Source organism: Dermacentor andersoni, chromosome 3 (genome assembly GCF_023375885.2).
Source record: "Dermacentor andersoni chromosome 3, qqDerAnde1_hic_scaffold, whole genome shotgun sequence".
In the NCBI taxonomy this organism is placed as follows: Eukaryota; Metazoa; Arthropoda; class Arachnida; order Ixodida; family Ixodidae; genus Dermacentor; species Dermacentor andersoni.
In genome coordinates, this window is record NC_092816.1 from 40,259,344 (window position 1) to 40,274,564 (window position 15,221).

Below are 15,221 nucleotides of genomic sequence, written 5' to 3' on the forward strand. Positions count from 1 at the left end.
GAGTTAATTTCCCGATTCATGGTTTTTGGAGTGTTTAAAAATTATGGGGTTTTATGTGCCAAAACCACTTTCTGATTATGAGCCACGCCATAGTGGAGGACTTCGGAAATTTCGACCACTTGGGGTTCTTTAACGTGCTTCTAAATCTAAGTTCAAGGGTGTTTTCACATTTCGCCCCCATCGAAATGTGGCCGCCGTGGCCGGGATTCGATCCCGCAGCCTCGTGCTCAGCAGCCCAACACCATAGCCACTGAGCAACCACGGCGGGTTTGGAGGGTTTATCATCACTACAACTTGACTATATGAAGTTAATGTTACAGTGAATTACATAATGCACACCTATTTCTATCTTTCGCATAGAATGCACTGTCATTTGTTCGTGAATGCAGGCAGTGAAAAAAAAAAGCACGAGCCATTCTATTTTGTGAAGAGGGATGACCAGTGAAGCTGTCTAGCGCACAACACAGAGGTGACACTGAATTTTGAACAAAGGTACGAGCACATTTATAGCCCTGATCTATGGTCATTCATTCATTCAAATAACTTTATTCAGTGCCCTGCGATTTGGTGGGGTGAGGTGACGATATAATTTACTTGCATAATGATCGCACCCTGAACTTGTCATAGCGATATGTCGTGTGCCAAGTCTAGCTAATGATGACTGCGCTTACCATCTGGTGAATGCTACATGAATGACTCTTCCAATACATACCAAGCGGTCTGCATGCACCCAACATTCTTAAGCAGATGCCCCATTTCATTCCTTTCATCACTTTCCACACTTCCATGAAAAAAAAAAAAGCTACAACCAAACTTGCTTCGGCTTTATTATTTGTAGGCTTCATAATGGTTTTGGTCAACAACAACAACATAAAGGGCGCCTTTCGATTTTTCTCGTCTACACTCGTGGGCACGCAACAAATCGCGAGCGGAAACGATAGTGGCCACGTTAACACTGATACATTAGAAGTGTACCCTATACATACACCAACGCTTGTAACGCAGCTAAGATATTCGCCCACCCTTAGCGAAAACACGCCGTATTAGGATAGCAGTGAAGACAAATGCCGCAGTTTCCACAGCATGCCCGCCATGTGTTTCTGTCACTGGCTGCTCTGTTTCTGTCCCCTCAAAGAGGACACGGCTACGTTATTGTTGGAAACTTGCCGATATTAACGATATTATTCATTACCGATACGAAAGAAACTGTTTCAATGAGCGTAATGTATTCACAAGAAGAAAAATAATCGCATTCAGTACGTTCGGCTTGCTCCGCTGGCTGTCATTTTTGTTTTGGTGTCACGCACTGACAGGGGCAGCCGCTTGCTTGTCATCCCACAGCGAATGCGGGATGAAAAAAGGAAATGTTTCTTTTCGTGGGAAATTTAACCCGCGTAATGATCGCACCCTTGAATTTGCGTCAATTTTTTTGACAATAAAGTGCGATCATTATGCGAGTAAATATGGTAGGCATGCACACACATTCACGTATCACCTCTGTTATTAAATGTGTCTGTCACTTAAGACAATGAATGGCTTATACCCCCTTAAGTAATGACTCATACCCCCCTAAATGCGGCCTCCCCATTACGACAACAGAAGAGAAGTGAAATTTTACAGTGGAATGTGGAGCAGCAACTGAGCCGGCTGTGGAAGAAGACAACGACGACAAATACGTGAGCAGTGCCACGAGTGCGGTTATGCCGAGGGGCGCCAATGAGCCAGCTGTGGAAGACAACGATGCTCTCGAGCCGTTGTTCTTGATAACAGTTTTTTGCGCAACAGAGCCAGCTGTAGAAGATGACGACGACAAACATGCGATCAGTGGCACGAGTATGTTTGCATGGTTGGTGCCGAGAATTTTTTAACAGTCCATTTTGAAAAAGTTGTGCAAAAGACTTGTTCAAAAACATCTGTTCTTACCGTTGTTCCTGGGACCTTTTTGGGTCCTAGGTGTGACAAGGGTAGTTCAAGGGCCCTTTACAAGTTCCTGAGCCCATAGGGGTATGTGCCATTGAGCTGGGACCCTTTTCTGCACTATCACAATGATTGGCCCACATGATGACAGTTCTTTCCTACGCACATCACAAAACACTGGAAACTAGCTCAGGACAGCTCCGCTGTAAAAAAGTCACGGGTTATCACTTCTGAGCGAGCACAGTGTGCTTGCATGTAAGAAAGCTGAAGCAGAAAATCCGAGGAGGAAGAAGAGGAAGTTAGAGTATAGCAGGCGTTCTGACAGACGGCTGACTGTCTGTCTGACTCACCACATGCACAGACAGCTGTTAATTCGACCCTGACAGGACCAACAAACTTGACTGAATTATATTCGGGGTCGAATTCAACAAGACGCAGAAGAAACCTCAAGACACAGAGCTGATTCAGTTGGCAGTATTTGCCCTATTCTAACACACACCCATATCAAATGCGCGCCTGCTTTCTATGTGTCCAAAGTAGAAAACTAACGTATCAATAGCATTAAAGCTCCTAAACAAAGCATAAATCTAACGCACATCCAATTTTTAGCAAGAAAAATGGGCAAGGGTCTAATATGTGTTGCACAGTGGTGGCTTGACGCAAGGTAGCTTCAAGTCAGCTTCGCCGCAATACAGTCGTGTTATGCGGCAAAGCATACAAACGCGGTTTTTCGGTTTGATTTTTATGGGCAAAAAAAGGTGTGCATTACAATAGGGTAAATACAACAATCAAACTTTGTGAGCTACCGTTACTGCTTGAAATATTCTTTGGGGCAGGCATAGCTGCCTTCGACGTGGGATGACATGTATTCAATGCACTCACTGTCCCTTAAGCTCTGCCGAGACAGATGCTGCCAGAAAAGGCATTGCTATGCGGTCACAATAGGGGTCAGGCACGTGCATGTTGACCAGTCAAGTTCACATTATCCGGAAAAGGCCAATTTTAGGATTAGAATAACGAAAGTTTCGGCCAATAGGAATGTGAGGGCGCCGGCTGGGACCTTCGGTCGGGATCAAATTAATTGAAGAGTCGAATTAATGGAAGTCTTCTGTATAACTTAATGTGGCATACACGCATAACTACGTGGTCTACATGATCACTGTATAACTACACCAGTAGATGTCGCACGGAAAGCAAACAAAGTGTCCTTACGAAATGGGGTCGCTCCACATGAGTTCCCAGGCAAGTGAAGACTGGCTTTCGGGATCGTTCAGTGGTTTTGGTATCTGGTTTATCGCAGCTAGGTAGCCACCACCAAGCCATGGAGGAGGGATGCCTCCATGCACGCAGAATACCTACACAAAGGCACATCAAAGATTTCGATATCTGCTTGCCAGTAACAAACCTGCTGTCAACCCTAAGCAGTTTTCTGGAACACATTGAGGCAAGACTTCCTGCTTTGTAAAACTGCTTTTTAGCTCTACATTGTGCTATTCTACCAAGTGCTACATGCACACGCCTTGGTCATTAGTTATTACTATCATTGTTCCTACAACTCTCACTGTCCTCAGTTTCTGCGGTGACCCAATTTGATTTAAAAACCAAATAGCCCTATTTTTCTTCTTCTTGCAACTCCTTAAACATGTCTGTCTTAACCAGGACAGGTGTGGCAGATACTCATAACATCTACAGGTTTACCTTTGTGTCCACCACAGCAGCTATCGGCATGACGTCAAAGCAGGCATTTATCTGCTCCCAGACTTCCACGCCGACACGGTCTCCAAACTTGTTCACACACTCACTGCACAAAACGAAAGAGGGAAAAGGAAGTAAACACCCATATTCTGTGGCACGCATCATTTGCATAAGTTCTTGGAGAACTTCCACACAATATTTCCATCATTCCTGCAGAACATTTAGCAAAATAATAAAATTTTCTCGAAAAGTGGAAGCTTCAGAAAATCTGAACTTCCTTGCCATCTTAGCATGTAATCCATGTAGTACAATTTCACCTCCATACGTTAGTCTGTTTACTTACTCAGATATTTACAGAATTTATTTAGAGTTATTTACTCAGAATTTCACTTCTTTAAAATGCAGGTTTAATGTACATGGATCTCTATGGGGATTTCAAGGGGAATTACATTTAGTACTTTGTTATATCCATTACAGTTGAACCTCGCCATAACGAAATCGGCGGGGAACGCGAACAAATTAGCTTTCGCGAGAATTTCACTGTTGTGAAATGAGACGGATCGCAACGCATCGGAGAATGAAACTTCACTGTCAAAATTCCATTAGCCTACCTTAGCAAGCTTACTTGAGAATATAAAACCATTCTGCCGACAGTAGAAAGTGTGCCGAACGTATCGATCAGCAGTGGCAGCACGGCCGTGGAGCAGTAGTCTCGGTCAATTGCTTTCAGAGATGCAAGCACCTTTTTGAGATTTTGCATAAATCGGCACCAGACGCAGAGCAACAGCCCTCCGTGCATGCAACGGCATTTCTCCAGCGCACGCTGTCACCTGTAGGTGCTGACGTGTCCGGTGCCGAACGTGAAAGTGATCACATCTCGTATACTCGAAGGAAGTCAATCGAAATTACAGCTCCTTTGTGCAAATCTACATCCAGCGCCGAATCTGCAAGTGATGCCTGTCAGGTGGCACCAAATCTAGCCTTCTTGAAGCAAGGAATGCACATTCCTGAACAATCGCTCAATCCCGGCCCAATGCGTGGCACTCCATGCGCTGCAACCACCGTCTCAAGCACCTTAAACAATTCCACGTTGGTGGGATGTGGATTTCCCGTTTTTGCTGCATTTTTCTCGCTATGCGCTGCACTAGGCATGCAAAAACTGTCGTCACGTGTCGGTAGCCATGTGTTTGCCACTTCAAACAGGCAATCAACAAACAAGATGGCGGCCATGCAGTGTTTCTGGCACGATTGCTACTGGCACTTGGTTGTTTTTGTAAACAGAAATGGCAGCACCCATGCAAGTGTAATGCGGTGGTATTTTATGCAATTTTAGAGCAAAGCAACTTCATCTGAACACATTTTGAAGCCTGCTGGTCTTGCGCAAGTAGGTAATATGCGGGGTTACGTTCTGGCGAATTTCATTGATGCGGGATTGTAGTAAAGTGACATTTCATTGTCGAGAGGTACCAAATGCACTGAATCCTACGGGCGTTCCCTGGGGATACGAAAATACGTATTTCCTTGTTGCGAGAATTTCGTAGTCACAGGATTTCATTATCGCGGGTTTTGACTGTATTTCATCATATCCCGTTTCCCTATAATGAAGTTCAAGTGTATATGAGTGCGTTTACTGGGAGAGTGTGTAGCAGTATAAGACTGCAGTCAGACTGATACAAGTTCGAGCCCAAGGCAGATGCCAGCCTAACTTTGTCAGCTTCTTTGCCTAGCAAAGTTCTTGCATATTGGCGGTGTACGTATTGGCATATTGGCAGAAATCAGTCACACTAACTCCTGGCAGCTGAAGCACCATCCTGGTGCGTGCTAGTATGTTGCCGTTATGTCCCAGTGGTACAGCTTCAATCAGGACACGTACACAATACCAGTCGCTGACAAAGCTGACAAAGACTTCAGAGCCAACCACGAGAAATCACATGTTAATTCGGCCACTGGGCACAAAACTCAGCAATGCTCTATGTAACATTGTAAACCACAACCTGACAATATGTTCCTAAAGTGAAAATTCAGGACATGTTAGGTGATGGCTGCGTTGAACAATCAGAGATCCGTGGTGCTGGCAATGTGAAATCCCGATAATTTGAAATCTATTACAATTCAAAGTGATGGATAATTCGAACTGCTCGGTTGGTCCTGGCAAAGTCCTATGGCATTTGAATAGAGAAAAACTCCCACGAATCCAAAAACCATGCAACAGTTATTTTTAAACAAAATCTCTCACTCCCACGCACCATTTTTCAAACAAACTCGAGCCAAAGGCGAAAGTTCAATGCGTGGCTAGCTACCGTAATGTTACATGCAATAAAAAATGACAAGGAAAGATGCATGGGAAGCCAAGACCTTTAGAGGCTTAGAAGGAGCAGGAAGGGGGCTCCTCCTCTCTCTCTCTCCCCCCCCCCCCTCAGCGCACACTTGGGCACTCACCAGCCACGAATTGAACCCACAACACCTTGCGCTCAGGAGTGGAATGTCACAGCCACCGAGTTACCACAGCAAGCCATCTAAGAATAAGAGTGCAGGGGGTATTCCATAAGTGTCCCCCTAGTGGACATGTCCATTTTGTTTGCTGCTGAAGTTCTGATTGGCAGGGCTGGAGCATGCATGAGAAGGAGACAGGCACCCCCAGCCAGTCAGCACTTCAGCAGCAGACAAAATGGACATGTCCACTAGGGGGACACTTATAGAATACCTGCCCAGCACTTGTGCAGCAGGGATCAACTAGAGAATGTATGCCGGAAAGTGAGGCGGAAGAATAAGTCATGCACCAGCTATGACGCAATTATATCTTCTTCTTATTCTTCTTCTTCGTCCTCTCTCTCTCTTTTAAAGCATCCATTTTCCAAAAGCCTATGCAGGTGCTTCCAGATTTCTGAACTAGACATCAAATAACCTGACAGAAGAGTGTGCACATTTCAGTCGAGCTTACGTGTAGAAGGTGAACATCTTCTGCACGCTTCGCACCTCATGGTTGCCTCTGAGGAGAAAAAATTTGTCGGGCGCCAGTATCTTCTGGGCAAACAGGTGTGCAATGACCTGTTGTAGAAACAGGAGAAAGCATCATAAAAAAATTTAGAAAAGTAAAGGCAAGTACTACTTTTAAGTGCAACTAGGACACGTGAAGCACAATGTAATCTATTGCTAACAACTTAACACAAGAATATAGGAGTAAATTCCTCTCATAGCTAGGTATCTAAAGTACAGTATGATGGTCACATAAGGAAGTATACGTTAAAAATTACACTTTTTGAGAGGATATTTATCAGTGACAATATTTTTTTAGGTCTCACGGCTCAAGAACATTTTCACGCGAGGGTACACTTGACTATTGTGAGCAAAACTGCAACACAGGGCAGATCAGTAAGCAGTGTAAGAAGTATGGGTGTGCAAATACCAAATAGTATATTTAGAATTGAAGATCAAATCAAATATCAATTATCACAAAATGTATCACAATATTTAATGCTTACAAATTTTGTGCAATAATAAACACACAGCTGCACATGCATAACAAGTATAAGCAAGCTATTAATGACTTCGGTACATAGAAATCAAGATATACCGTATGGACTACTTTCATTAAAGGGAACCCCAAATTAGTATGCCAGATGTTATCACAGCTCAGTTCTAGCATATGATAGACTGGGAAATATTTTTTATCAATAGAACTTGTGTTGAAGAGAATCAGATGCTTTTTTCCTTCCGAAGCTAAAGAGATAGTGACGTTATGTTGTACTGAATATCGATGAGGTTCTCAATTCAATAGTAGGCCTGTGTTTTCATCATTAGCAGCAGCAGCATATCTTATGTCCACTGCAGGACGAAGGCCTCTCCCCGAGATCTCCAATTACCCCTGCGATACTATCATATTGCACTGAGAGTTTTCCTTTCAAGGTTTGCTCCAAAATGCAGAAGGGCTTTCACAACTTTGCAGCAGGTGGGTTATCGGAAGGTCAGTCTGTGCGACAAACGAACACGCGGGCCACGGATCAGGTGACTCGATCTCCGCGCGTAGCCATCGTTGCCATTGTGCGGGTCTACTGTGGTCGGCGCCGATGGTAAAGAGGCACCTTTTCATTGTTAGGTGCAGCATGATTTGCCACCTGTCGAAGATTCTGATATCGGGAGGGTCACAGCAAGGTAACGTGCAACGCCGCCCCCCCACCCCTCCTCGTCTGTCCTTCGTCCACCCAAGTGTATGCAGCCATGCGGTCAGCGCACTATAGTCACATGAGACTTTCGCACTCGCCATGTAAATCCCAAGCTAGTCTTGTGACGAGCTGCTCGAAGCTACAAAAAGAGGTCAATGTGTGTCCACAAACAATGTCAGGAACGAGGCTACCATATACGGTGTATCACAGAGATGGCAGCCGAGAGCAACTTTGTTGCCATCCTTTCACTCTCTTTTGTTTACAAGATGGTTTGTCGGCTTTCTGAGCATAGCCCGGCTGCTACGAATAGATCTGTGTCAATTTGGCACCAAATCATAACTTTAGTCATCAACATCCAACGAAGCTAGCAGCGCTGATTAAGCCTAATGGCCTAGGGAGTGTGGCCATTACGAAAATTTCCTCTGGCCGATAATGGGCTGCTTGCCACTATAGTATGTTCGTACGGGTGGCTCATCAGTGATAGGTCCCGAGATCACATGCATGAGTTATATTGACGGCTGTTGAAGAGGCATTAAGTTTGTCACCGCATATCTAATGCAGTACGATCTACATGCCTTCACATGTGCTTTCGTACTTTCCAAAATACATGCTGCTTTTGTTGCCATTACCTTTGTACACGTTGCATTATAGTTACGATTGGTCCTATTGACCTGGACAAACACTGCCGGCATAGGCGGCCCTGGCTAATGTGGCGCCATGCAATCCCCACATCAGACTGACATCGGGTAGGGCAAAAGCGCTCACAAAGACAAAGTATGCAACTGCGTCAGCCAAGGTGGCCCGTACGCAGAGCACTCAGCAAAAACAAGTGCTCACTTGTGTGGCACCAGGAATGGGAGGCTTCGCGGAGCATATGACATGCAGCACGATGTGGGTCTTTACACTGATTGAATATACCAAATATTCAAAAAATCGAACAGTAGAGATTTGATTCGCAAATCAAATTGTTTGACCATTCACTATTCAGTTATATTCAGCGATATGAGAGCCCTCATTCATGCAAGCCTAGCAAGAACTTTCATGTTCCAATCCATTATTTGTCCTTCTGTATGGTGTGACATATTCAACACAAGATGGCTGGTATCAGAGCATGAAATTCATGCTCACACCTCCAAAAATCTCTCTTTATGTGTTTGCAACAAACCATAGAATGCCTGTTGTCACCCTGCAATATAGAAAAGTTCATTTGAACACCCATCTTTCATTCATGAAGAAATTATAACATTCAAACTTTGCTGCAGTTTTTCTATTGACATGAGAAAGAAAACGTGGCTGAAACCTTTTTGTCTGTAAACGCGCACAACTATTGCAATTCTGTGGAGTCATAATTAAACTTACAGTGACCTGAGCAATGACAACTTTAACATGGCATTTGATGTCAGCATGAACACTTACCTATTTTTATTAAATGAAGAGCCAGTGAAGAAATTTAGATGTAGCAATGATCAAACCATGCAGCAAATGATCTCAATTTCAAGTTGGCCTTTGTTAGCTTTTTGTACTCTACTCCTCTTTACTTATGAGCCTACACACCCTAAATGATGTGTGAAAGGTAGGAAAGATAAACAAATAAAAGTACATGAGGACACACCTCTACGCCGTGCTCTCCTCGGTCAACGTAATCACCGAGGAAGAGGAAGTTGGCTGGCGTCAGCACAGGCCCCATCCGCCAGAGCGCCTTCTCAAAGCACACCAGGTCCCGATAATTGCCATGGATGTCACCTGACAAGGGCAGAAGTGAAAAAACTTGGTTATGCAAGAGTTGGGTCAATGAATTTTTCACTGTACACAGCAGGAGTTTCAAGAGTTCGTGACAGCGATGATAAATGAGAAAGCAACTGAAGCTGAAACAGAGGCTTTTCCAATGGTTGTTGCATATGGTGGCAAACACATCTATTTTTCAAAACAGGTCTGTGTTTTAGCAACTTTTTTCGCTTGTATAAGGTTACATCCTACAACAATAAAGCAAGAATACATGTACCTAACATGGCAAACGGTGAAGACAATGAGACAAGTGATGTGAATAGGACAAATGCGCTGTTCAAAGCCAGCGCACCTGTCCTGTTCGCATTACTTGTCTCATTGTCTTCACTGTTCGCCATGTTGAAAATAAACATGCAGAACTCTCGTGCAAGGCTCACCCAGAATGTAGGTCGGCACGCTGAGCTTCAGCAGCCGCGGCTCAGTGAACATGATGTCGCGCGTCTGCCGGCACATGGCAAGCAGACAGCGTGCAAGGGCTTGCCGGTCCACCTCACCCCAGCTGAAGGCGTCCTTGGACATGCGACCCCCTCCAGGACGTCCCTCCGGGTTGTCCTTACGGATGGCCCGCTCAAAGTAGCGCAGCCCCGCCAGCATCTCATTGGCATGGGACTTCTGCGCTGACAGGTCAGCCCCCCCAACCAACGACACAGATTTAGCTCCAGGCTCCCTAGTTCGAACAACTTCCAAGGTCAAGGAATGCGGTCAAGGTTCGCAGGAAGATGGCAACCTAAAGTGATCAACGCCCCTGCTTGGAGCCAACGTTTCAAAAAGTGCTCTTGTCTTCATCAGGCTCTGGCAAAGACGAGATTGAACATCGTATGCTTGTTACACAGAGCACACCTTTTATACCTCTGCCCCACATAGTGATAAGCCACTTTACTAAAACATTACCTGCTTCTATAGTGAAGGAAGGTGAGGACAGCGTTAGCTACAGGCTGATAGCTACACACAGGCTGTTAGCTATACTGGGCGGGCCAGAAAACGCTCTACAGGAGTGTCTCCTTTTAATGTGCATGGGGCTAAACATGCCACGATGTCAAATATGGAATGAGGAGGCTGCACATCACCAATGCCATGTAGGGAAATCAACAGGACTAGAAAGGGTGAAACTGACCAGATGAAGCAGAGGTAGAATGCCTCCACTCTACCAAAGTCCACCCCATACCCACCGAGCAGTGAGCGGTTGTTAGAGAAAAATTGAACAAATACTAATCCTTCTGCGTAAAACTTGACATGAAATAATAAAGTTCCGTGGGTGTACATAAGGCTACTCAAATGCACAGAAGAGTGCATTTGTGATTTGCTCAGTTTCTATATTTCCTGCAGATGGCTTACAAACACTGAGCAGCGTGCAAACAAAGTTTGCTTTGCTACAGCCAAAACAGCTTCAAAGCCTGCTCTCTCAATTCCATTAAAGCAATAACAGCATTTAAAGGGGCCCTGAACCACTTCTTATCTAAGAGCAGAAAGGCATTTGAAGTGAAAATAGGCTATTTCAGAAGTACTTTGCCACAAAAAGTGCTTCAGTGCGTTCAGCAGAAGTGGAATTATTGGCAATCAAACAAAGCCTCCACTGTGCTCCCGTTATTTCTTCAATGCCTTGCACTGCAAATGCTACGGCACAGTGGGGAATGTCCACAACGCTCCACCTTCTAGATTTCACCGTTGCACACAGTTCAAATTTAATTTTGGATGTTAACGTAGATGCCACGACTTCCACCTTTGTTGCCTATGACGTGCTAAAGATAAACCAAACACGGCTGTCCTCAACAATCCGCAGTGCGCTTAGCCTGTGGACTCATGGCAGCACCCCGCAGCAGCCATAGTATCTACGCCATGTAGCCGACCGCAGCTTGATGTCAGCTATTGGCCAATAGCAGCTGTCTAAGGGAATGACAAAATAGTGCCTCCGATGACGAAATAGTGCATCCACAAGGGAGTGAGGACAGGACCTTCTGTTGAAAACAGAGCGTATGAGAGAAAGGTGACTTCGCGATCCGCTTGCAAGCTCCAAGCACCACGTACAACAGCAAAACTTGGCTGAGATGTTCACAGCAGCGTATACTACCTGCAGACTATGTTCTTTCACCAAGTCCGAGGGGTGGTTCAGGGCCTCTTTATATACAGGTGTGAACAACTGAATATTAGGATTACTTCAATGTGTCCAACAGTTCATTATAATAGAGTTCATTACGTCAAGACTAGAGTAAAAAAAAAAAGATTTTTCTTCAATGCAGGCCAATATGTCACACATTCATGTCATCTCTTGGCCGAGATGGGAGGTGCAATATCTTACTTGGTTGAACGAATCCATTGAGGGCAGCCTCTCAAACCGCGTCTTCTCACCCAGTCGAGAACTTTTTGTGAGGGCAGCCGTGCCTGCAAATGTAAGTAAAGGATAGCTGCCATGGGGCGGCTAAGAACATTTGCTTTCACACAGTAAGCAATGCCACTACTCCACCGACCAAAGCGTTCAGTCAATGAAGGCAAATCCAGAAATTTTGTATCAGTTTGATACAGGAAAAGTAATCAATTATGAGAGGTTGAGTAGTCGCCAAACAGCAACTTCTGATCAAACAGAGCTTGAAGAGGGGTGCTGATATGAAAGCTCCCACTTCCAAGGCGCAATGACACTTGTTCAGCCACTGAACACAGGGTCAAAGGTTAAGTGCTTTCGACAGTGCAAGCGGTGCCCGCTTGAGTGTTCTATTTGTTGCTGCTACTGAAATAGTATTCGCTGTCAAAGCCTTGTAGCCTGCCACAGCATGCCGGGTGCTTGAACTGTGGTTCTGGCTAGTTGCCGTGTAACTACAGTTAAAGAAAAAGGAATTTGATTGTTGGTTTTCCCCTCCAAAAGCCATGTACTGGCAATGAGAGACACTGTAGTCACTTCACATTAATTTAAGTACACAAGCATTTTTGCCTTTTGCCCGCAATTGGCCGGGAATCAAACGCACGACCTTATGCTTGGCAGCAGAAAACCACAGCCATAAAGCCGTTGTGGTGGGTCGTAACCACTGCGTTGAAACCCCCCTCTGAGACACAGAGGTGTGCAATTAGCAATATATTTTTCGTGATGTGGAATAGAACATGATAGTCAACCTCAATTAAAGATGCATTTCGTGCTTCCACATTCTTGCACGTATGGAAGAGACCTACATTTTTTTTCTTCACAAAGAGAATATATTTCTACACTAGCAGTTGCAGCAACACTGCTGTTGAGACAAATGGACATTTTCAGAGACATATAGTGTTGCTTGCCTCATTTCCTGAACCTGCTGCTGTAATGACTCACATGTGAGAAGCCAAGGACATGTGACCACAACAAGAATGCCTAAAATGGAGGCTCACTTTCCGTACTAGCCACACGCAAAACGAGCTACGGTTACAGTTAAACCATGTTACACAGTTACAGTCACACATGTTACGAGTTATAGTTAAACCATGAGAAAGATTTACGCTTTGAAAAATGTTTAGGCTGCTGAGCAAGATGAAACAAAAACACGGGACTGCAAGTGTACAGGATGGGTCCCCAGTACGCAGTGCACAGAAAAGAATGGGTACACAACCTACAGTGCGCAGTACAGGATAGGTCCACATTGCACTGTGACACGAGTGTTGGTCCTATGCACCTTATTGCTTATGTGTTGTCTTCCTTAGTGTTGTAAACATGTTGCACAGCACCCGTAACCTCCAGCTAGTAACCTACAGTAGCTCGTCTAGCTTCCAGCAATAGATTTACACTTCAACACAAAGAGCATACATAAATAGTAACACTAAGCTCACAGTCTGCACTGCTCATGGCACAACAAATAATGTGAAAGGAGCTTGTTGCTCCATGAAATGGCATCAGTTAGGTGCATTATCTGTTCAACCTTCAGCCCTGAAGCAGCAGAATTAGAGCTGATTTACGTCTGCTCTGAAAAATATCAGGCATTGTCAACTAGCTATGTCAGGCCAGGTGACTAGACATTATAAAAAAAGTTTACAGGTGCCTTTTTAAAAGTAGTTGCTAGTGTACAGTATAGTAGCAAAACAAAAGTAAGAAAAACATTAATGTACAAAGCAGCCTAGTTCTTGTCCTAACGTCTGTCCTACACATCATTTCCCAAGCACTTTTTCTTTCACTAATTATAGCTACCAGCCCTGCTAGCTACATGTGTCAGCAACGTTTTCCATCATCTGTCTCTTTAACAGTTCTAAAATATTTATTCTGCTTAAAATTACGAATCCATTAGAGCACTAAGAAAAGAAAGAGCAGGGATGATAAAGTGCTTTATAGACTAACTTATAAAGTTTCTTACTCTGGCTCAGGGCCCCTTTTCTAAAGGTCTTCTATTTGCCAATTTATCCAATCTCTTTTGCTGTCATCTGTCATCAGTGCTTTCTTTACCAAGATGCCATGCACTAACTTGCATATATACACCAGTGGGCAATATGAAAGTTTATTCACTACGAACAGTTAGTCACAAAGGGTAGATTTAAAGCCAACGAGAGAATACCTATGTACAGAGTAGCTTTTTTTTGCTGATCATTTCGCCTTGTCGACAACTTTTATGCTTGGCACAAATTTCTAGCAGCTGTGCATACTTGAGTGCAAAATTGGGTGCCCCATCCCCTATTGCTCACGGGGATGCATGTCACTTTTAAGGTCCTTTCTTTCACAGACATGCAATTTCGTGCCTTGTATTTGTAAACATCTCTTTCTGTCCATCCTGCTGTCTACTCGTAATAAGCTTCCAAACAATGCTGTCAGTACTCACCCTCAAGTTGCCAAAGTGAGAGAACATCCACAAGGGTGCCGGTACGACGCACCTTGACCGAGTGAGTCGCCAACTCGTAGTGTCCGACCTGAGAAGGGAACCGGCTGGTAGCTTCGGCTGATGCCGAGTCTTCTACGGCTGCTGCAAGGGGGACACGCAAGGTACAGGAAGATGTTGGTCAGTTGATGCCTCTTCACTTTTCATACATAAACAGCAGACTGCCAGAGGTGTTCCACTAAACAGCTTTAAGCTAACTTCCAACCACTTGGGAATCCTTAACATGCACCTGAATCTACATGAATGCAACAATTTCTGCATTCCAAATCCCATCAGAATGCGGCTGTGACGACAGGGTACTAAACCTGCAACGTTGTGCCCAGTGGTGGAATGCCATAGCTGCCCAAGAATACAAAGAACTGAACAAGTTTCGAATTTCTTTCACATTTCACTTACTTTCCCTATCAAAGCATGAGTGCTTGCATTGGAATCATACTTTAGCACACTGGTCTGAGTGTACTATATGTGCTTTTGTAACAAGTTCAGTACATCTTATCTCTTGTTTTCGTTTGAGCACCCTCTGCTTTTTACATTGTTCCTTCAGGTGTTTCCAAATATTCAGTTCAAAGAGAGCTTGTGTCGTCCTTTTACTTCTTGTCTGTGTCTGTTTCTTGCACTGCTATAACGATGGATGCCATAACGGTGAAGCCACAGCACCTCTGCCAGAGCTGCTCAAGTGGCTCTTTTCACTGATGCAGTCGGCATCGGCATCAAATGAACAGTGCTCATGAAGTAAGGCAAAGAACGACATGACGTCAGCACATGTGGTCAGCTGGGGGGAACGTGTATCTCGGCAAACAACACTGCTTCGAGCTATACAGCCCCCTCTCTTACCCCATCA

At 44.5% G+C, this 15,221-nt stretch overlaps 1 protein-coding gene across 1 annotated transcript in view; it reads right to left on the reverse strand.

Moving 5' to 3' along the window:
- The window catches only part of LOC126517499 (uncharacterized), a 36,234-nt gene that overhangs the window by 8,163 nt on the left and 12,850 nt on the right, over positions 1–15,221 (reverse strand). Inside the window, exons 9-15 of the mRNA XM_050167232.3 lie at positions 14,324–14,464; positions 11,857–11,939; positions 9,938–10,172; positions 9,388–9,518; positions 6,554–6,660; positions 3,616–3,718; positions 3,130–3,272 (exon numbers count right to left, since the gene is read on the reverse strand). Coding sequence (XP_050023189.1) covers positions 3,130–3,272; positions 3,616–3,718; positions 6,554–6,660; positions 9,388–9,518; positions 9,938–10,172; positions 11,857–11,939; positions 14,324–14,464 — 943 coding nt within the window. The remainder of the gene's footprint in view (positions 1–3,129; positions 3,273–3,615; positions 3,719–6,553; positions 6,661–9,387; positions 9,519–9,937; positions 10,173–11,856; positions 11,940–14,323; positions 14,465–15,221) is intronic.